Source organism: Sciurus vulgaris (assembly GCF_902686455.1).
Source record: "Sciurus vulgaris genome assembly, chromosome: 4".
Lineage (NCBI taxonomy): Eukaryota > Metazoa > Chordata > Mammalia > Rodentia > Sciuridae > Sciurus > Sciurus vulgaris.
Window position 1 is genome coordinate 29254327 of NC_136464.1, and position 21903 is coordinate 29276229.

General features: G+C 41.4%; 2 protein-coding genes and 1 long non-coding RNA gene across 3 annotated transcripts in view; 1 reads left to right on the plus strand and 2 right to left on the minus strand.

Annotated features, from left to right (window-relative positions):
* Positions 1-15055, plus strand: part of LOC306658672 — a 36532-nt gene extending 21477 nt beyond the window's left edge. Inside the window, exon 2 of the long non-coding RNA XR_013763123.1 lies at positions 14796-15055. This is a non-coding gene — a long non-coding RNA (uncharacterized lncRNA). The remainder of the gene's footprint in view (positions 1-14795) is intronic.
* The window catches only part of LOC306658671 (ATP-binding cassette sub-family C member 2-like), a 95160-nt gene that overhangs the window by 21122 nt on the left and 52135 nt on the right, over positions 1-21903 (minus strand). The window contains 5 exon segments of the mRNA XM_079135845.1: positions 4167-4347; positions 7094-7261; positions 8160-8336; positions 10122-10210; positions 10213-10247. Of these exon segments, the coding sequence (XP_078991971.1) occupies positions 4167-4347; positions 7094-7261; positions 8160-8336; positions 10122-10210; positions 10213-10247 (650 nt within the window).
* LOC306658670 (ATP-binding cassette sub-family C member 2-like) lies at positions 15058-21486 on the minus strand. The gene is made up of 5 exons (XM_079135844.1): positions 21353-21486; positions 20350-20508; positions 18661-18827; positions 15903-16097; positions 15058-15253 (listed from the first exon to the last, which is right to left on the minus strand). The coding sequence occupies exons 3-5, from the start codon at positions 18795-18797 to the stop codon at positions 15163-15165; spliced, it is 423 nt and encodes a 140-aa protein (XP_078991970.1). The 5' UTR covers positions 18798-18827; positions 20350-20508; positions 21353-21486; the 3' UTR covers positions 15058-15162.

The window sequence follows — 21903 nt, forward strand, 5'->3', positions numbered from 1 at the left end:
GACCAGAGACCCTGCATCTGATAGAAGAAAAAGTAGGTCCAAACCTTCAACTTGTTGGCTTAGGATCAGACTTCCTTAACAGGACTCCCATAGCACAAGAAATAAAAGCAAGAATCAACAACTGGGATAGATTCAAACTAAAAGCTTTCTCTCAGCAAAGGAAACTATCAGTAATGTGAAGAGGGAGCCTATAGAGTGGGAGAATATCTTTGCCATTCATACTTCTGACAAAGCACTAATTTCCAAAATATATAAAGAACTCAAAAAACTCTACACCATAATACAATAATCCAATCAACAAATGGGCTAAGGAAATGAACAGACACTTCACAGATGTACAAGCAATCAACAGATATATGAAAAAATGTTCAACATCTCTAGTAATAAGAGAAATGCAAATCAAAACTACCCTAAGATTCCATCTCATCCCAATTAGAATGGCGATTATCAAGAACACAAGCAACAATAGGTGTTGGCAAGGATGTGGGGAAAAAGGTACACTCATACATTGCTGGTGGGGTTGCAAATTAGTGCAGCCACTCTGGAAAGCAGTATGGAGATTTCCTCAGAAAGCTTGGGAATGGAACCACCATTGACCCAGCTGTCCCACTCCTTGGCCTATACCCAAAGGACTTAAAATCAGCATACTACAGAGATACAGCCACATCAATGTTCATAGCTGCTCAATTCACCAATAGCCAGCTTGTGGAACCAACCTAGATGCCCTTCAGTTGATGAATGGATAAAGAAACTGTGGCTATTATATGGCATATATATATATATATATATATATATACACACACACACACACACAATGGAATATTACTCCACCATGAAGAATGATAAAATTATGGCATTTGCAGGCAAATGGATGAAATTGGAGAATATCATGCTAAGTGAGATAAGCCGATCTCAAAAAACTAAAGGACGAATGATCTCGCTGATAAGTGGATGAGGACATATAATGGGGAGTAGGAGAGGTTAGTGTTAGGGTTAGGGTTAGGTTTAGGGTTAGGGATAAGGAGGGTGGTAAGAATGGAGGAAGGAAGGACTGTATAGGGGGAAAAGATGGGTGGGAGGGGTGGGGGGAAGGAAAAAATAACAGAATGAATCAAACAACATTGCCCTATGTAAATTTATGATTTTTAATTTTAAAAAAAAAGAAAAAAAAAAACAAGAATCATTTATTTTTTTAAATGACTGGGTCTTGGTGAGAACTGTCCACCTTACAGTGGTTTAACTTGTCCTATATCCATTCTTCTCTCCTTAATGCTTTATCCTAGAAAGCCAACAGCCATAATATTATGGTAGCTGCAAAATCTAGCAGTCCAGCAAGCCACTCAGAAAATAGGGTAGGTTCAGAACTCTCGCTCCCCTCAACCAAATTCAGAGGTGAATTACCATTATCTCACCTGTCTAGAATTCCCCCGAAAACCTCCATTCACAAGACTTGTCTTTATTTGACCTTAGAGCTAATTCAAACAATCAACAGCAACTGTTTAACATCACAGCTGCCTGAGGTGATGGGAACAGTTGAGGCAAATAAGAAGCTGATCAAAACTTAAATGGAAATTTGGGGAATGAGATGTCCACAGAGGACTTTGATATCTCTGCTATATTCCTGGCAATCTAGATGCCACACACCTGTAGAGCTAGGCGTATGCTCAGGAAAGACTCAGAGGCCCCTAGCCTCTCACTTCAGACTTGATCTCGTTGCTCTGAACAAGCAGGAAGCAAAGATTAACAAGGCATGCAGCACATGCCTGTAATCCCAGTAACTCAGGAGGCAGAGGCAGGAGGATTCCAAGTTTTGAGGCCAGCCTCAGCAACTTAGCAAGCCCCCTACCTTAGTGGTAGAGACCCTCTGGGTTTCAATTCCTAGTACCACAAAAAATAATAATGAAATTATCAGTCCCATTAGCTGTTAGATGTCCCTCACTTCACTGCGGAAGCAAAGGCTAAGGCAGAGATGTAACGTTGCATTGCTTGAAGCCATGCCCCAACATACACAGCCTCTCAGCAAAGGCAATGAGACTTACTGGTGCCAGGCATTTAAGGAATCTTTGTCTAACCACTAGATGATCACTATGCCAAGTAGAGATTCAGTGGCCACATATGACAAAGAACACAGATTTAACAAAATTAGTTCAGAAAACTAACAAATAAATCAGAGAAACAACAAACAAACACCAACTACAATGAAGATGCCAGTCCAACTACTAGAAACTAGGGGAGAGGCCTCAAATGGGTCCTCCCCTAGCACATGAAGAAGAAACAAATTGGGACTGGTCTGTGGGCTCAGTGTAGAGCACTTGCCTAGCATGGGTGATGCACTGGGTTTGATTCTCAGCACCACATATAAATAAATGAATAAAATAAAGGTCTGTCAACATCTAAAATATTTTTAAAAAAAGAAGATGAAATAAATTCTGCCAACCTTGATCATGCCCTTCTGCCTCTAGGAATGTGAACATAATTTCTCTCTCTCTCTCTCTCTCTCTGTACTGGGGATTGAATCCAGGGCACTTAACCACTGAATACATCCCCAGAGCAGTCATCCATTTTGTTTAAGTCATCCAGTCTGTCATACTTTTGTTACAGTGGCTAATTAGGTAGCTAAACACAGAACCAATATTAATTACTTAACTGGCCACCAAGTCCCAAGTCTCAGAACCAAACAATAACATGTAGGCTTGGAGCTTATATCACTGCTCAGAAACAGTCTCACAGGGTTTACTGGAATGAGGTCTTAATGGGTGTCTTGTAAATTGGTACTTTGGATATAAAAGAGGGTATTCTTCTAGAGGGGGGCATCTACCCATGGGGGTTTATAAAAGAATCCCGGAACTCAGATCCAGGCAATCAGAAAAAATATTTAGAATTACCATCAGAAAATGCCCGGGTTATGTTGATGTGGTTGCCTAAGCATGATTCAGAGATTCCTGGCTTAGGACCCTGCTCTTGGCTTGGGAGCTTCACTCTCCACTCCAGGCAGGATCTCGTGGTTTTCTCCAAGCCAGTTCCTGGAGTGTGGAGAGACTGATTGAAGTTCTGACTCCTTCCTGATAATTCTGCCCCCCACTCTCCTGGTCTGGCTCACTGAAACCCTGTCACCCACACCATCTTGTTGTTTGTTCCCGTCTTGTCCCACCAAGTTTACAAGATTTGTGATTATGATTTTTTTTTAGACTTTTTGTGCTCCCCAGGGTGATTAAATAAGCGCCACACATTGGGCTGGGTTGTGGCTCAATGATAGAGCACTCACCTAGCGCGGGCGAGGCACTGGGTTCACTCCCCAGCACCGCATAAAAATAAATAAATAAAATAAAGGTATTATGTCCATCTACAACTAAAAAAATTTTTTTAAATAAATAAATAAAATCACTATATATTGATCAGATCTCACAGTCAAATACGCTCATATTTGTAGGCTATGTAGCTATTTCCTCATTCAAGTGATTTCTGGAACGCCACTCCAGATCTTGCTTTCTCAACCCTGACCTGCTGGTACCACTACCTGAATCTGTAACTAGCACTATGCACAATACTACTGCTGGCAGGTCTTCAGGAAGCATCCCAGTAAACAGGGCTCCATGACTGACGGGAGCTAATCAGTGAACCCAATGGCAGTGATATTAGGGTCTGTTCCTATGGTACGCTATGATTCTAGATTACTGACAGTATTTTTTATGGTCCATACACCCAGTGTTCTTTAGTATATTAATCAAGGTCCCTTTGTTAAAGCTTACCAAGAGTTAACAGCAGACTATTTACCACCAAGTTATGAAGTTGTCCAGGAACCGATTTTAAAGAATTTGAGGTAGTTGGAGTGGTGTTTGTCACTTGAATCAAGAGAAGCATGGCATCCCTAAAAGAGAGACCCTTGTGCCATGGGTGTTCTTTTCACAAGGGTTACTCACCCAAAACTTCAGTTGTAGCTTTTAAAGAGTGTTCTTTGATTGCATGTCAGAGATAGATTAACAGGATGAGCCACCCATTTGACTCAGGCACAGAATTTCAATGTCTGTTTCTTTACCCAAAACATCTCTGAGTAATTCACTTCCAAATGCAGTCCATTGTATACTAAACAATTTGGGAAGTAGATATTGGTTTACCATTCCCACCCGGGGCCCCAATTCCATCTTGTTCCAATCCTCCTTACGTACCTGTGACCTCCCCTTCAGGACCTGGACGTTTTACAAAAGTCTTCAGATTCTTAGCAAACACTCCTTTCTTGGCCAGCAAGTCACTATAGGATCCTTTCTCCAAGATGGTGCCATTTCCCACAACCACAATCTGATCCACTTGGGGAAGAAAGTGAATGCTATGTGTAACCAAGAGTCGAGTCTGTAAAAATAACATTAAGTTGTACTGACTACCCTACGTCTATCATCTTCCTGGATTACTCTTAAAAGGAAAAACAGACATGTCAATTCACACTGGGGCTTTGCGTCAAACTGTGGTCCTGCCTTCTTGGCTTATTTTGCTTCTTTCCTTCCCAGCATCCCATCTTTTTTTTTTTGCAGGGGTTAATGGGGTACCAGAGATTGAACTCAGGAGTGCTCGACCACTGAGCCACAACCCCAGTCCTATTTTGTACTTTATTGAGAGACAGGGTCTTACTGATTACTTAGTGCCTCGCCGTTGCTGAGGCTGGCTTTGAACTCCAGATCCTCCTGCCTCAGACTCCCAAGTCACAGTGATTACAGGCATGTGCCATTGTGCCCAGCCAGCATTTCATCTTAAAACCTGAACCTATATGTGAAATGAGACTCCCATCATTGTGGATGTACTCACACACATTTTCCTATAGTGACAATGAGGTTTTCCCTACACGCATTTTCCTCCACATCCCTAGATAGCAAAAGGTTAAGCTTAGGGAAGTCACTTAAGATCAATGACGATCATAACTGATGTATATGACTAATTAACCGGCTAACTAATTACCCCTTTTCACCTATTATCCTTTCACTTACCAACTAACCAGCTGTACTAAAAGAACTGTCCAGATTCTTTCAGAATGTTAGAGACATTGTGGGATAAGAAATTTTTTGATCCAGACCTTCCCTGGTGTTAGAAACTCAGCATCCTGTGTATTCCTGTCTATTGACTACTGAGACAGGAACTTCACTCAGAGAAAGAAAGACACGAAGAGTATCAAGGCTGAATTAATGACTCTGGAGATGCCCTGGGTTTCTGGAGAGATAACCTAACCCCACCACCTTTGTTCTCTACTTTGCAGCCCAATCAAGACTAGATTCTTCTTATCTGCAATATCCAGGAGATGCTTATCCCTTAAGTCTAAGCTCAAAGACAATGCTTGGGTGCTTTTCTGATTCCTCTGACAAGATTTGGGTATTTCTCCAATGTTCCCACTGTAGTCAGTATAGACCACCATTAAAACAACTCTTGTTTTGTAACATTAATGTTTGTTTTTCTTCATGTCTCCCCATTGGATTGTAAGTTACATGAGAGCAATGACCAGATCTTTCCATCTATACATGCAAACAAATCTGGCATGAGGTGGGCATTCAGTTCATGAATGAATGAAATCGAGAAATCTTTAAGGACAAAATCCAGGATGGAGAAAAGGAGAGACAGTGAGTTCCTGCTGACCCACACATCCTACAGAGAGGCAAAGGGCCTCAGGGGAACAGCCCAGGTTCATCAACTCTGCCATCCTGTGTCGAGTAGCATTCAAGAAATTGTGAAGGGAATAGGCCAAACATAGTGATACTCTCCTTGCTCAGCAACAATGGAAAAGCTCTCAACAGCAGAGGGGCTGTGTCAGCTCTCCTCCAACTCAGTTCACAGCATCAGGATATACACGCCAATTTTCCCATAGTAAGGAATGCTTGGTCTCCACCCACAACCAGTTCTAGTGACCTTCACCAGTCACTGCAGAACATTGTGAAACTCAAATGAGACCACGCAGTTAAAATGCTCAGCACAGGCCAGGGATGTAGGGAATACTCAAATAAGCATTAGGACTTGTTTCTACATTCAGGTTTAGTCATCCTTTCCAGAAACAGTCTTCTCACATCCTGCAAAAGTTCCAGGGAAAATGCCTTTTTAGAGCATAGCTCTAAAACCTGCAGGATGACCTGTGCCCCACTGCTGGCAAGTAAATTGTTGAGTCATATGGGTTTTTTCCTGTCACTGACCGGTTCTCTGACACCAGTTGGGTGTCCAACAATTCAATTAAATTTTGACACTAACTATCTGGAGTTAGCACAGAATCCCAGTTTAAAGGTTCAGTTCCACAAAATTGCCCCCCCCCACTTCAGATGTTGATACCAAGTCTCATAATTCTGACCAAATGGCTATGAATTGGAGGTTCTCATAACCCCCTCTATAATTTTCTAGAAAGGTTCACAGATCTCAGGAACACACTACTTAAACATTTGTCAGCATGTAAAGGATACACCTCAGGAACAATCAATGGAAAAGATATACATGGAAAGCTATGGAGGAGGGATGTGGAGCTTTCCGTGATCTCTCTATCCATCCCACCCTCCAAAACCTTGATATGTTCACCAATTTGGAAGTTCTCCCAATCTCATTGTTCATAGATTTTTATTACCCAATCTCCATGCCCCACCCCACCTGGAGGTCAGTGGGTAAGGCTGAAAGTTCCAATCAAATCACTTGTTCATGTAGGTAACCATACTTGAGGATATGGAGGGGCTCTACCGTAAGTCATCTCATGAGTATAACCTCAGGTGTGATCAAAAGGGGCTCATTATGGATAACAAAAGACACTCCTAGCACTCTTAAAATTCCAAGGGTTTTAGGAGCTCTGTGAGGAACTAGGAACAAAGACCAATATATGTCTTATCATGACCACACGTCCATAGTACTTATAGCCAATCATCCTAAGAGGCTCAGGGCCAGAGCCAGTTCCAGCATAAGCCATGATCTCACCATGGAAGCCTTCTTGAGGTAGTCTATAGGAGACTAGTCTTACACTCTTTCCTCAGGAGCCCAGGGAGCATGTAAATAAGAAAATCTGCTTCAGGACAGTAACTGTCCTGGGAGATGCGTGTGATTCCCATTCCTTGTCCTTATATCTTCATCTTGAATAATTTCTCACCTTGCCATTCAACAGGCCATTGGGGCCCAAGACCTTGTTGAAAATGTGTTTTCCTACATGCGCATCCACAGCTGACAGGGGGTCATCTAGAATATAGATGTCTGCATTTTGATAGGTAGCTCTGGCCAGGCTGACTCTCTGCTTCTGACCACCACTGAGATTTATACCCTGAAGAAAACAAAAAAGAATAAAATAATTTCTGAAGGAGAACATAATTAATTAAGTATTATTCCCTAGTCCCAACTTTACAGAGTTTAATAAGGAGGGGCAAAAGTAAGAAATTTGCCTCAAGAAAGTATTAAGAGCATAAAATTCTTACATTTCTTTATACAAATAAATAACTTTGATTCAAATAACTTTCAGTCCAATAGTTAAAGGCATGCACAATTTACATTTTCTATCAGATAATTAACTTATTTAACATTTTGTTGCTTTCCTACTCCATGAGAATCTAGAGGTATACCAGAGTAGAGGTTTTCTCTATTTTGTTCCTGGATGTAATCCCAGCACTTAAAATAATGCCTTTCACATAATTGCTTAGTAAATGTATGCTGAATTAATAAGCAGAATCACTCGAGAGTTGTTACTAATCTTCTAGCATTTCCAGATCCTTGCATCCCCAAAGGTTCATTTTTAGTAATGGAAGAATGAATGAAAACATTCTAAATAAGAAGAACCAGAAATTTTTAAATAAATTAATGCTATGTCTATATAGTTATTTAAAACTATAACTTCATCATTTAAAATCAATTTTTATAAAAAGTCATCTAATAACACGAGGTATTTTAATATAGGTAGACCTTGGGTCAGTCTCTCAATCCTTTGCTTCATCAACTTTTATTTAGGTTGTGGAATTCCAACATTTGCTTCTAGGTATAAAGTTTAAAAATTCTGAGTTAATACACAAAACTCTGTGGCCAGGCAATACAAACACTTTTCTGATGTTTGTTCCAAACATGACTACCAATACTAATCAGCTATGTTACTCATGTACTTTGCCATTGCCCTTATTTTTTTTTTTCTTGAATATTTCTTCACCCTTCAAGGTCCCTTGTTGTCCAAGTACCTTCTCTCCAATCTCAGCCATGTCTCCTCCAGGCAATATTTCCAAGTCTGGGAGGAGAGCACAGGCCTCCAGAACTTGCTGGTACTTCTTTTCATTGAACTCTGACCCAAAAAGGATGTTGTCCTTTATGGTGCCATTCTGAATCCAGGACTGCTGAGGGACATAGGCTATGGTACCCTAGATAGGAAAGGATCAGACCATGTGATAGTTGTACCTCCAGAAATGCAAGGTTGAAGGATGAGATGGGCAGAAGTGGGAGAGCAAATAGAACTTAGACTTCAAGAACTATGTGTCAGACTGCGTGAGCATCTGATGTTTATGAATGTGCTTGTATTTATTACACTGACCAGGGAGAAAGACTCAATTCATCATTAAGCCTCTTTTTTCTAGACTATCATTTTCTTGTCACAATCCTGAAAATCAGAAGATGAATGCACATGCTGCTTCTAGAACAGTGTTTTAGTTCAACTCAATGAGTATACTGGACCTACTTTCAGGGAGTGCCATAGATGACATTTTAGGAAGCAAAAACTGAAAGGTTAGAATTAAGACACCAGGTGGTGTACAAAGCAGGTAATATCCAAAGAGAGATAAAGACCAACAGAAGCCTATGTTTAAAAAAACAACAAACAAACAAACAAACTTAGTACCCCCAAACCAAAGGCCAAATGTTCTCTCTGTTATGGATGCTAACCCACAACAAGGGAGGGTTAGGAGGGAAAGAATAGAAGTTCATTGGATTAGACAAAGGGGAATGAAGGGAAGGGAGGGGTGATAGGAAAGACAGTAGAATGAATCAGACATAACTTTCCTATCCTTGTATATGAATACACGACCAGAGTAATTCCACATCATGTACAATCATAAGAATAGGATCCTAATTAGAATAAGTATATACTTCATGGATGTACCATATGCCAAAATACACTCTATTGTCATGCATATTTAAAAAGATCAAATAGATTTTTAAAATACTGTTATGAGTTAGCAGTAAAAAGCTTTCCATAGGAATTGGGGGATAAAGTTAAATCTGTACAGTCATCTCTAGTATAGTGCATTTTTAAAACTGCAACTTAGCTCACGAGAGATTGGTAAATCAGGAAACCATGTCAGCATATCGTGGAAGAAGAGATATTTCTTAAAATTTTCCAAGTGGGTCGATATAAAGCAACCAAGGGCAAGTTTTCTCATAATTGAAAAGAAAGCTTTAGGTCTGGGAATGTAGCTCAGTGGTTGAGTATTGCCCCACACATGAGGCCCTGAGTTCCATCCCTGGCATCACACAAAAATTAATTAATCAAAAAAGAAAGATTTAGCAATATACAAAGATCTTAAGGGGAAAAACCCCTGAAGTTCTATAGACCTGACTCTGGTGCAAGTATTGACTGGCTTAATAATTCAGAAACACCTCTAATTTCCTCTAAATTTAGCTCCCTGAGGAAGTTGAGAGTACCAATGAAAATGCCATGAAAACATTTTCCTGTGTTAAAAAAAGTCATGACAAGAAGGAGTCAACACCCTATGACAGGTTTGAATTAGGAACAAGTGTACTCAAAGATCTAGTTCTCAAAGGAAGAGGTGAGACACCCAAGGTGAATTGTGATGTTGGGTTGATGTTGAGGACAGATGCCAGTGCTGATTTTACAGACCCCTGCTCTTTTGCTCTTGCTCTTGCTTCTGTTGATACTGTAGCAGACATGCTGACACTCTAAAGAAAGACATCTCTAATGAATAGTGTACACTCTTCCTATGCATATGAGAATCACCTGGGGAGCTCATTAAAAATGCAAACTCTGAGAACCAGAGTCTGATTATATAAGCTTGGAATGGGGAAGAGAGTCTGTGTTCACAAATCTACCAGATGGGTCCAAGGCCTCACCTACTAGTGTCTTCTCCCCAGTGAGGAAACTGAATGGCCCATATTTGAAAGTCAGAAGTCTTCTCCATTGGCATTCCTCTCACCTTGATGGTGATGTGCCCATGGACATTCTCCATTTCTCCCAGCATGGCTGACATCAAGGAAGATTTCCCAGAGCCCACAGTGCCCACACAGCTACCAACTGGCCTTCCATAATGTCCAGGTTCACACTGAAAGAAGCAAAATGATTTTGAAGGAGATGAGGGCTTGGTAGCCAAGAGTAGTTCAAACTCTGACTCTCCATCAAGTCTGGTATTACTGTGGGAATCACGTTTGAAGTGGTAAACAGCACCCAAAGAGGGAGAAACCAAACTTATGTTATGCTGGTGGGCCCAGAGGAGTAAAAAGGAAGGCTGTGAAAATGGGGTGCTTTTATAGTGATTTTTTTGGGGGGTGGGGTACCAGGGATGAACTCAGGGCACTTGACCACTAAACCACAACCCCAGCCATGTTTTGTATTTTATTAGAGACAGGCTCTTACTGAGTTGCTTAGCCCTTGCTTTTGCTGAGGACTGGCTTTGAACTCGTGATCCTCTTGCTCAGCTTCTAAGCCGCTGGGATTACAGGTGTGCATCATCAGTCCAGCTTTTACAGTGAGTTTTTGATGCATTTTAATAATCTTTTCCTTATGGTATTTTCCAACAACGTGAAACCTTAAAAAAACCAGTTTAGTATCTCATCTATATAGAAGACTAAGCCCATGCTTATAGAATATAGTTTGCTAACTAAATCCAAACTGCAGCAGCTTAGAGATTAATTATCAATGTTATAGAATATGTTTGTAATTTCAAAATAAATTTCGTTTTTAAATTTTTTTTTTTTTTTTTTTTTTTTAAGTTGTAGACGGACAAAACATTTATTTGTTTTTATGTGGTGCTGAGGAGTGAACCCAGGGCCTCACACATGCTATGCAAGGCTCTACCACTGAGCCACAACCAGCCTCAAACAAATTTCTGATCAGGATATGGTGAAATGTATTCTGTTCATTGCCTAAATGGAATAAATTTCTTCAAATGATGTTTCAAAATTAGCCACAAAAACTTAGGTCTGATTGGAACATTCTTCCTGTTTGTGTCAGTTTCTCAATGTAGAATTATTTTTCTTTGACTTTGTGGCCTCTGAGGGGGGCTGCTCAGCTGGTGTGGGTGTCTTGAGGGATACAATGATGTGGGTTCTTCTGTGAATGTTGGAAAAACTGAAAACCAAGCCCGGCACGGTGGCACACACCTGTAATCCCAGCGGTCTGGAGGCTGAGGCAGGAGGATCACGAGTTCAAAGTCAGCCCAGCAAACATGAGGTGCTAAGCAACTCAGTGAAACCCTGTCTCTAAATAAAACATAAACTAGGGCTGAGGATGTGGCTCAGTGGTTGAGAGCCCCTGAGTTCAATCCCCAATAACCCCCCAGAACCAAAAAAAAAAAAAAAAAAAAAAAAGCCAACCTCAGCAACTCAGCAAGGGCCTAAGTAACTCAGCGAGACCCAGTCTCAAAAATATTAAAAAGGGCTGGGAATGAGGCTCAGTGGTTAAGTGCCCTTGGGTTTGGTCCCATGTTGTGGCTTGTATGAACGGCTGTGACAGAAACATAGCTGGAAGGATGCTGATGAAAACAGAGCAGGCAAGGAAGAACAAGCCCCTGCCTCAAGCAACCTTGCATCCAGTCTCTCTCCAGCACCTCCTGTCTTTGGAACCTAATAGGAATAGGTGACAAAGCAGAAATGGGATTTGCAAGTGTTAGTCCCAGCATCATAAAGCAGATACTGGAAGGCTAGGTTTGAAGGTGAGAGGCAACAACTTAATAAGAAACACAGGCCTAAAAACACCACCATTCCAGGTATCCAGAAGAATCTGGAAGGATGTGGAAAGAGGTCAAAAGATCAGTGAAGATATGGCAGCATGTTGGAGGGATGTGTGGTTCTAGGTAGTTATCTAAAATTGTGCCTGAAATTGATTAAGTGAAATAAAACTGTAAGAGGAATATTAACTTAAGGCCACAATGGAATGGGATGTTTATTTAAATAAAAATGTATTTTATTTATATTAAATGGCTCTTTAAAAAGTTTGAACAGTGCCAGAAATCTAGTAAGTGCTGAATAGTGATGTTGTTCATCTTTGAAGTTCTCTGGTGATAAAGATACAAAGATCAGCCTGGGCCATTTGTTTGGGCCCACACTACGAAGGTCTCGGGCTGTCCTCTTCGAGGTCCTCTTCGAGGTCCCTTTCATTCTCGGTACTTCATCACTGGTGCCTTCTGTTTCTTTTGTGGTTAGCTCTCAGCTCTCAGCTCTCAGCTCTGCCCTGTTTTCAACAGTCCTGTTGTTTCTCTCAGTTGTTCTGTATCTAGAAACATCTTTGAAGAAGCAAATTGGAAAGTCTATGTGTGAAGAAGAAAAAGCCCTGGAGGAAATCAAAGAAACACTATTTTTTGAAATTCTAATGAGCAGAGAGAATAGATGGTGAAAACAATCTATTAGTTACCTGATAGTGAAAAAGAAATAAGAGAAAGAAAGACAAGGGAGATGATGATGATGATGATAATGATATTGTTGGATTAAAGGAGCAACAGACTGGAAAAAAAAAAAACAGGAAAAGAGGAACCAAGCTCTCTAGCTGAGATAAAGGACACATCCCAGCTCTGACAGTTATAGAGGTACAATACTGTATTGTATTAATGCTAAAATGCCCACAAATAGGATGCATCTTATAAACAAGGAATACCTGTGTTTAACTGGCAGTATTCTTTCTTAGTGGTACATAAAATAATGGGTAGTTTACAATTGATGGACTCTTAGATTAATATATATAATCTGAAGAGCTACCTTTCATGCAGGTAAGCAGGTATTTAAAAAACTGCCTTTGAAAAATAGTTAACAACTGTGGAATATTTTTAATATACTAGATTCTTTGCAGAATCAGGGAGGGGATTCTCCTTGAATAATCTCCTCAGTGAAGATTTTGATGTTTTACATTGATCACTATCCATACGGATTCAAAATCTAATTTACAGGGCTATGTGTATGAGGATAAATTTATCATCCCTTTAGAGGGGAAAAGGAGAGTTATTACTTTACATATATATAAAATATATAATATATTATATATAACAACAGATGCAGTCTTTAACCATCTGGGGTAAAGCAGATATGTGGTACTCTAGCTATATATCCTTTTTTAGGAAGTTTAATACTCTGAGCACCTCACCAAGGAACAGTGAAATGCTGGATAAATCAAAATCTTTGTAATTACATCACTAAAATGGAAGCAAGGAATACAACAAATCTCAAAAAAAAAAAAAAAAAAAAAAAAAAAGAAAGAAAAGAAAAAAAGACACAAAACGCCCTGGAAGGAAAGGGTGGGCAAAGCCTAGCTGTCTTCCCAAACCCTCATTTTGCTGGTAATACAGAATGCCAAAGTAAGGGAGAAAACCAGTGCCAAGAAGGAGACCAGAACAGGCCCCCTCTGATAAACCTGAGTCTTGAAAGGGCTACACCTGCAACCTACAGGTAAATAAGGAGCAATTCCCACCACGCAGAATGCAGAGGAGTCCACAACCACCTGCACCTATCTCCAAAGTGTCACTGTGTCCCTGGAGGACTCTTGCTTGAGATTTGCAAATCACAAGCTGGCTTTTGTACAGGGTTGTGGGTTGAAGTTACACTAACTGCAGTTTCAAACCTATTAATTGGAAAATTTAGTCCAAAGAGGTTCTGGGTGATGCTCCAGATGGTTGACAGAAGATTTTACAATTCTCTTAGGAAGAACTCAGGTTCAACTCGGGCCTCAGAGAATGTCCCCAGATCAAGTTCTAAGTGGAGTGGAGTGAGAAGCTTATAGTAAAAAATCAAAAGACATACAAGGGAATAAAATACCATGGTTAAAAACTAACAGTAAAAGCCAGGCACAGTGGTGCATGCCTGTAATCCCAGCAGCTTGGGAGGCTGCGGGAGGAAGATTGCAAATTCAAAGCCAGTTTCAGCAACTTAGTGACATCCTCTCAAAATAAAAAATAAAAAGGGCTGGAGATGTGGCTCAGTGATTAAGCACCCCTTGGTTCAACAAAACAAAACAAAACAAAACCCTAATAGAAACACTAGATGACAAATAATACAGATATTGGAATTATTAGGCACAGCATTTAAAAAAAAACTATAGGAAGAAATTCAATGTCCCAGAAACATGTGAAAAGATCTCCAACCTCAAGAGTAACAAGGAAAATGCAAATTAAATCCTCAATGAAATATTAATTCATGCTTGTCAGATTGACAAAAAAGTTTTAAATTGACACTCCCAGCTTGGCAATACCTAGTATGTGCATGAAAACGTGTGCACAGCTTCCATTTCTGGAGTTTACCCTAGAGAAACTCTGATGCATGTGTCCCAGATGTGGACCAGAATGTTCAGAGCAGTATTATTCATAAGAGAAAGGAAATAAATGGGAAATAACTCCAAAGCTCCCTAATATTAAAATGATAAATTAATATTAAAATGAATAAATGCTGTGCTACAAAAGAACAGTGTAAATAAATGAACCTATTTGCATTGACATGAATGAATTTCAAATATAGTATTGAAAAAAGAAGTCATATGAGAATACATGAAATACAAGTCCATTTATGTAAGATAAAAATGGTAAACATTGTTTAAAGATATATGCAAAGTTGATAAAATGAAAGGTAAGGAAAATTATCATGAAGTTCAGGCCAGTGATTGTGTCTGGGAGGGATGGGAGCAAGGAGTTATGATGGAAGCGGGCAATGGAGGGGTCTCAGTTACCTGGTAATTCGTTTTCTTAACCAGGGTAGCGGTTACATGGGTGTTCACTTATCATTCTTTAGTATGTACTTTTTTGCTTGGGATTCTGAGACAGGAGGATCACTTGAGCCTGAGAGTTCAGGCCAGTCTGGGCAGAATAATGAGACCCATTTAACAATAACAAAAAGTATATTTTATACACAGTTTGCATATGACATATTTCACACACACACACACACACAAAAGTAAATAAGGAATTCTCCTTACAGTCCTTCTCTAACCCTGGAACCCACTGCTAGAATGCTGTGCTATTCACATTCTCAATACCAGCTTCCTTAGCCATGGAATAAAAGGGGCCGTGGTTTTCCAGCAGTTCTTCGGGGCTGCCCGTACTCTACAATCCTCCCATCGTCTAGGACCATTATTCTGAAACAAAGAGGGGAAGAAATAAAAGCCTTAGAAAGTAGCATCTCAGAATAACCAGGACTGAGTATAGCTAGGCAAGGCTCCAAAGCAGTGGAAATGAATGAACCACAGCTATGAGCATCAACATGCATGAAGTCCACATGTGATACTGAGTCACAGAGGCATATGTGCAATGAATCCCTTTATAGCAGGTTTTTTTTTTTTCCCCCCCAAAGTACATGTTGTTTAAGGATGATTGATTTTAAAAAGGGGTCTTCCCCTGGGTCAAAAAAGGAAGCCTTTCCTCCCCAGCTTCTAAGACTACTGACCATCGAAGGTAAGATGCCAGAGGAAGAAGAAGCAGGCACTTGCAGTCGTTTTACAGAGCAGCATCTGAGGCCCGGGAGAGTTGGGAAGGTCTATGGTCAACATGTGCCATTCATAGGTTGGGCCTCCCCATACTCAGTCAATAATTATAATTTCCTATTTTACTTTCAAGATGGCTCCCTTGACCCAGTGAGCTTTCAGAACTTAATGTGTAATTTTGGCCAAAATTTCTTGAAATCTCTAGGCCTCAGTTTCATCAGTAAAATGATGGTGGTCAACCCTTCTGCTGTAAGGTTTTCATGGCTGACACGGTCCCCTGACCAAGGGTTAACCCCTCACTCACTTGTTGCTGTCTATGATGGTGTGTAGCCGGTGGGCAATTGTGATGACCGTGCACTGGAAGAACTCATTCCGGATGGTCGTCTGAATGAGCTGATCTGTCTCTAGATCCACTGCAGCTGTAGCTTCATCTAGGATCAGAATCTTGGATTTCTGAAGAAGGGCCCTGCCCAGGCACACTAGCTGCCTCTGCCCCACGCTGCAGCCAATAGAAGAAACCATGAATCAGCCCCTGAGCACCAAGGAAAAACCTGAGAGGTTTTTCAGGTTTATATTCCAGATTAGACTTTTCAACACTCCCACCCCCAATTTCCTGATCCATCATGGTTGTCAGCAACAGTTTTCAAATTTTCCCAATTAGAAGTACCACAGGAACTTAATTAAAAAAAAAAAAAAATTCATGCTTCTGGGCATCTCGCCACCCAGTCAGAATGGGAGGGGCCTAGGTACACGTGAGTTTAATAAGCACCCAGGCAATTTTCATGTTATACAAGTTTGGAAAACACTGGCCCCAAACAGTGCCTTGCATTTGACTACAGTGATGGCAATGACATTCCAAAACAACGGGAATGCTACCAAGTTTATTTCAGCAGTGTTTGATCTGACACCATTAATATAGGATGGTCCTGCACTGGAATGCCCCAGTGGCATTTCTTTGTGGCCTTAGCAAATCCATTCATTATTTTAATGTGTAATTCTAGTCTCAAGGCTAATATTTGTTCAAGGCCTTCTGCCTTGATTAGAAACAAAGCAATCTAATGAACACGCTGTCTTGGTGTGAAGTGCAATGTATGTGGAATTCGAATATGCTTGTAAAATGCAAATAACTGTAATTTGCTAAAAGCCTGTAATGAAGGCTGGACCTCTTACTTACATAAAGAAGCTTTGGGAAATGATGTGAAGGAATATTCAGGAATTTGCTAATGTTCTTTCCTGCTGTGGCCATTAGGGAAACATATTAAACAGGGGGTGGCTAGACTAAAGTTCTGTAATTTTCTGTTAGAAAATTTCTGCAGGAGATGAGAAGTCGCTCAAGATGAACTTCCAGTATTTGTCTGTAATGGAAGATCAGAGACACTACAAACTATTTACTGAGCTTGTACCAAACTCCTGCCCAATTCAATTGGACTTTATAGTAACTGGGTTGAGGTACCACTTGGCTTTCAGCTGCTCTCTCTACACCGATATATCCAGGATTCATCAGAAAATTTGTTTTAATCCCCCAAACAGGACCGAAATCAAGACACTGGTAATACCACTTGAATGTCTCCTAGCATGAACAAGAAAAGAGTGGTGTGATTTTTATTTTTATAAGCCAGAAGTGTTGCTATCACATCCTGCCTTAGTGTCCTGCGTGTCCCTTCTGCAATGCTGATAGCAGTGGCATTTATTCTATAGGTATGTCTCCTCCATCATGTTGTACATGCTAGGAAGTCAGGGGTTGTGTGTGTGTCATTTGCCTCTGTATCTCCAGTGCCTTGCACATAGTAGGTGCTTATAACATATATGCAGACTGAATGTCTGAAGCGTCTTACATCAACCTAAAGATCTACTTGAAGTCCTGCTAGTCCTGAAGGAAAATAAAATTGATGAATTGAGGGTGCTTACTACCAAGTCTTACAAGTGTCCTCTGTATAAAAGCACCCGGGTCCCAGGTTGCACTGATCTGGGGTTCAGCCCAAGCCCAAGGAATTGGATTTGTTAAACTTCCTGGGTGATTCTCAAAGCCCAGTTGAGAGCCAATGTTCTAGGCAGGGCTTTACAAGTCGCAACATGCACACAAAATACCTGGGAATCTTGTTAATGTGCAGATTTGGATTAGTAGGTCCAGTAGGTCTACAATTGTAACAAGCTCCCAATGAATCCAGAGTGGCCAGCCCATTACTTGTGCTATTGAGCCCTCCCTTCCTTCCTGAGCTTCAACTACTAATGGCCTATTCCCTGCCTTCCACTACCAAGGCACCTGGGGCAAGAACTGTCCCAGAAGCATCAGGCTAGACTTCTGTGTGTGAAGGGGAAAACCAGATTATTACAGAGAAAATGCCAGGTTCACTTATGAATGGACAGGTAAGCATATAGTGCTTGCCAGAAGTAAAGTGGCAACATGTATAAAATACTCAGAAATGATAAAAAGAACTGGGAAGCACAGAGTCTTTGTGTTGACTGAAAGCATTTCAATAGTGCATAAAGACTTCACAGACACTACACCCCCATCATCCCTCTAGAACATGCCCTTTACAGCAGTTCTCGACCTGGGATGCCCTTAGCAGCCTGTGAGGATACTTTAATTCTCCCCATGTCCAATCTATACTTCACACTAATTAAACCAGACTCTAGGGTGGGATCAGGTATCAGGACCATTTTAATTCTGCTTGCTGTGCACAGCTAAGTTTAAAAATCTCTGCTTTCTGTGCTTCTCCACAATAGTGGCCTCTGTACAATGTCACATGAGGGGACTTTTTGTTTTGTTTTGTTTTACGGGGCTAGGGATTGAACCCAGGGCCTTGTGCTTGGGAGGCAAGCACTCTGCCAACTAAGCTATATCCCCAGTCTGAGGGGACATTTTAAAACCCAGGTTTTCACAGGTTTTGAAGTGCTTTCACATCTACTTTATGTGATCTTCAGAACAGGTTCATTATGTGTCAGAAATGAGACCTGTACAGTGAAATCTCTACAATGTCAGACATCACCTAACACAGGGAACAAGAGGAGGGTCCCCTCCCATCTCATGCCTGTGTGGGAGGTAGGTTATGAGATATTACCTCAGGTTGTCACCACCTTCTGTCACTTCATGAGACAACCCAAGTGGCAGGCCAGCCACAAAGGATTTGAGGTGAGCCAACTCCAGGGCCTTCCAAATATCCTCATCTGAGTATTTGTTAAAAGGGTCCAGATTCATCCTCAGGCTTCCAGAGAACAGGACAGGGTCCTGCAAGTCAAGGGGTGAAAGAACAGTTAAGGTTAATATCAGAAAAGGACCCAGGTGTTCTTTGTGACTGGGAGAAAGCACATCCACCTGACCTGAAAAGGGCTCCTTAGGCAGAAAGCTGGCTCATGGTTCAATTTGTTTGTTTGTTTGTTTTGGTACCAGGATTAAATCAGGGGCACTTAACCACTGAGCCACATCCCCAGTCCCTCCTCCCGCTTTTTTGGTATTTTATTTAGACACAGGGTCCCCCTGAGTTGCTTGCTAAATTGCCGAGGCTGGCCTTGAACTCACAATCCTCCTGCTTGGCCTCTGGAGCTGCAGGGATTATAGGTGTGCACCACTGTGCTCAGGCATCTGAATAGCTCAGGTTACAAGAATATGCCACCACGCCTAGAATGTTCAAGCTTCTACAAGTTCTCCGAAGGCCTGGAACAGGTTGCCAACCAGGCAGCTAAGCACAGTATGAAGAAAGATCCCTGGTGTCTTGCTATTTGTTTCTTTCTGAGATACAATGATGGATTTCCAAACTTGTTATAGCACCTCTTAAGACGAGAGAAATAACCCTCTCCCAAATGAAAACTTGTGATTTAGAGGTAGAGGGATTAGGAGAGGGTACAGGAATGGATAGTTAAAACTCTGAGAATTTATTATGGGGCCAGGTACAGTGGCCAGACATCACCTAACACAGGGAACAAGAGGAGGGTCCCCTCCCTCTCCTGTAGTCCTAACAACTCAAGAGGCCAGGGCAGGAGGATCGTGAGTTCAAAGCCAGCCTCAGCAAAAGTAAGGTGCTTAGCAACTTAGTGAGACCCTGTCTCTAAATAAAATAAAAAACTAGGGCTGGAGATGTGGCTCAGTGGTCAAGTGCCCCTGAGTTCAATCCCTGATACGGGGGGGTGGGGGTGGAGGGGTTTATTATGCTTTGAGAGTGCCAGAGAATAGACTGTATCAAACTAAGCAAACCCCAGACAAATCAAATTTGCCCCCTGAGAAATGTGGCTAGAGTGAGCAGAGGAGGAAGGTTCTCAGGAGGAACCACATACCACCCCAGAGAGGAGAGGCCTCCATGGAGATCCTTATTTGGTAGGTTCATAGAACAAGCCAATGGGAATCTTTCTTGCTGACACACTAAGTGTTTTGCTTCTTGTTGGCAAAAAACTGCAGCAAATTCCCTCCTCTGTTCTTTAACCATATCAAATGAGGAGTATAAAACTTAATAGCTTCAAGCTTCAGTGGCAAAACTGCTAATGCTGATTGCCAAGGTCTTGCAAACCTTGATGGGCTATAGAAATGCTAAATAATCATCTGTTCTTTTGACTCTGTTGTGTTGCTGCCACCTACTGGTCAGATACTAGCAGTTACAAATGCATATTACACAAAAATAGAAGATTTTAAGTTCTGGAAACTAGCTTGGGTATTCTGAGTAGAGTGTAGGAATGATACTGCTAACTGAACAGATATCAACATGCTTCCTGAGAACAAGATGCCCCACGTGTGTGCCAAAGTAAGTTCTAGAGCTCACCTGGGGAATGATGGTCAGTTTTCCTCTAAGGTCGTGGAGCCCAATGGAAGCGATATCTATTCCATCAATGGTTATCTGGCCACCTGCAGACTCTAGGATTCTAAAGAGGCAGTTTGTGAGGGATGACTTCCCAGCTCCTGTCCTGCCCACTACACCAACCTGTGAAAATAGTTCCTTTGCATGTTAGTTCAACATATAATTCATAGAGAAAAAATTAGTTAGCTTGAACTAAAAAATTATTTAGCTTCAATCACAGGTGATAAGAAGCAGTGGTTGGCTACTTATCTCTTGATATATTAAATTATTATTTTTTTGTTTTGCTGGGAGAAAATGTGCCCAGATGTCAGAAAAAGACAGCCTTCCCATCCACTCATAAATCACTGCTTGCTGAGAACTACAGTGACAATTGGAAATGGACACACCTTTCAGCAGCTGTTGTTGTTATAATATTATTGGAAATTAGAGCTTCTTTATTTAAAAAAAAAAAAAAAAAAAAAGCTTTGCTTAGAAGCGGGGAGAAGGTAAGGATGGTCCTGCCAATCAGCTGAGAACCAGACTCTGATTTGGAACTCAGCATTCTTAATCAGATTTTTTTGCTCCTACATTAGACCCAAGTCCTTGGAGAACAAGAGCACCAAAGGAGGATGTCCAACTTTGCAGACCAGGAGGAGAAGTAGGCCATTCTCTAGAGACAGCCCTCCACACTAATGTTCCCCAAAATTCCTTCCTCAAACCTGATGCTCCCTTGTGTCTTCCTGATGTTCTTGCTACCAGCTGTGACTTTACAGGAAGTGAGTCCTGGTCAGCCGGAGGGATGAGGAGGTCTCTTGCTGATAGAGATCATGCTCTCTGATGGTGGTGCCATATCCAAATGTGTCTCCAGGACCGGGAACCTCTCCCTCCAACCAAATGAGGAAGGGCTGGATTCCAGCTGTTCGCCATTCTGCGTCCCACTGTCCTCTGATCACAAGGCCTCACATCCAGCCTTCCTCACTCCACTTACCTTCTCGGTGCTCTTGATGTCACAAGTGATCCCTTCAGTACCAGATCCAGCTCCGGTCGGTATCGTACTTGGTAGTTGCTAAACTGGATCTCACCTCTGCTGGGCCAATCTGCTGGAGGCCTTATCAGTCACCCAGGGTGCCTGGCAAGGGGACAGGATGAGAAGTGTTTTATACAGAGGCAGCTCAGCTGAACAGTCCTCGTGGTACTCAAGTCACAAAACAGGAGACGGGTAGCAGTGTCCCAGCTACCTGGCTGAATGTGTTCTCCAGAAGGTTTCTACCATATTTAATGAAAGAAACCCTATCACAGAGGGTTGATCTCTGGATCTCCAGAAAGCAGCCACCATTTAACTTGGTGCCTTACAAGACCCGACTTCCCCCAAACCACTTCCTATTCTAAGTTTGAAGTAATTAGGTCAAGTTGAGCCAAGGAAACTTTTAAAAAACATTATGAACCCATGTGAGACATGGAGAAATATGGAGATGCACTCTCAAAGGAGTTGCGTGGGCCTGGTCTCCAGGTTCCTCTAATTCCACCTTACCTCACTTT

Bases quoted from the DNA above. Each gene is read 5' to 3' on its own strand.
- LOC306658670 (XM_079135844.1), bottom strand. From the start codon at position 18,797: ATGAATCTGGACCCTTTTAACAAATACTCAGATGAGGATATTTGGAAG. The intron at 16,098-18,660 runs GTAATATCTCAT...TATTGGCTGCAG, and splicing joins GAAGGTGGTGACAACCTGAG to CGTGGGGCAGAGGCAGCTAG. The intron at 15,254-15,902 runs GTGAGTGAGGGG...TCTTTGTTTCAG, and splicing joins ACCATCATAGACAGCAACAA to AATAATGGTCCTAGACGATG.